This window comes from Varroa jacobsoni, unplaced genomic scaffold (genome assembly GCF_002532875.2).
Source record: "Varroa jacobsoni isolate VJ856 unplaced genomic scaffold, vjacob_1.0 scaffold_743, whole genome shotgun sequence".
NCBI lineage: Eukaryota > Metazoa > Arthropoda > Arachnida > Mesostigmata > Varroidae > Varroa > Varroa jacobsoni.
The window spans coordinates 1-1,103 of record NW_019213645.1 but is presented as its reverse complement, the minus strand read 5'-3'; the positions used below and the strand labels follow the sequence as shown (position 1 = coordinate 1,103).

General features: G+C 42.9%; 1 protein-coding gene across 1 annotated transcript in view; it reads left to right on the top strand.

The window, feature by feature from the left end:
- Positions 1–1,097, top strand: part of LOC111263200 (uncharacterized) — a gene marked incomplete at both ends in the record, with an annotated part of 2,016 nt that extends 919 nt beyond the window's left edge. The window contains 3 exon segments of the mRNA XM_022838099.1: positions 124–308; positions 512–659; positions 921–1,097. Of these exon segments, the coding sequence (XP_022693834.1) occupies positions 124–308; positions 512–659; positions 921–1,097 (510 nt within the window).
- Positions 1,098–1,103: the final 6 nt, after the last annotated feature.

Below are 1,103 nucleotides of genomic sequence, written 5' to 3'. Positions count from 1 at the left end.
ATAATTTGTAGCGCTATTAAATACTACTGTCATGACTCACAAATGCAGTTTGACCATATTTCACGCCCACGCTGACGAAGATTGTTGAATTAATTAGATATGCCCGAACCCTGGACCTTGCAGGAAATTGTACAGGAAATGGCGGAAATGCTTTTGGCGACTCAATCAGCCGATATGTACTATTCGGCCAAAGTGCTTACTGGGCTTGATACCACATGGCGGCGGGACTTCATCCAGCGCTGGATTTTGCAATTAGTGAATAATTCAGACAACACCAGGACACTCGACCCAATTCGCGCTTTGGAAAGGTCAGTTACAAGACAAACTACTTCATATGCTCGTGTTGTTATCAAGCCCATTTCAAATCAATTTAGCCTGAGATTAATTTATTCAGCTGAGAATTAAAATACCTCAAGGATGAACATTCCTTAAAGGTAGTATCAAAGGTTTAATATAGAGAATCACGTTTTGAGGCTAGCTTTAGTCTAATTGTACTTGTATTCATCCATAGGTGTCGTAGGCTACCCAAGACGATAGACGAATTTGAGGAAAAGACGACCGCGGAAAACAGGCAGAATTTCAGTCTGAGACAAGCGACCGCCCTCGGCGGACCCGACGTCGCGATTGTTCTTGCCTTTTTCATGGCAAGTCCAAAACCGGTGTGTAAAGATTACTAAGTTCGAGCAAGATGAATCTCGCTTGTGTTTTACTGGGAAATCCCCGAGAACTGGAAAAAAAATCGAGGCCTAGAATTTAATATAAACTGTAGTTCATTTAGACGACTAAAGCCTGTACACTTGTAAGCGCAGAGTTCCTATTCGTGGTGGAAATCTCTCAGATTACTCGGGATTATATGATCATCCCTGTGTTATTTCGTAATGATGTTAATGTGTGTGTCGGCTTGTGTTCATTTATTTCAGCTGTCTCTAAACGAATTGGAAACCCGGTTTTTGAAGTTGAGGGGTGCCACCCTACCGCTGTCGGCAGTTCACATCTTACATGAAATGGGAGCCATTCAAACCGTGCCTTTTGAAACGAGAAATCGTGGCACAGAAAATGCGTCCCCTAGATTCGATGTACAGGAGTTCTGCCGTATTGTACGC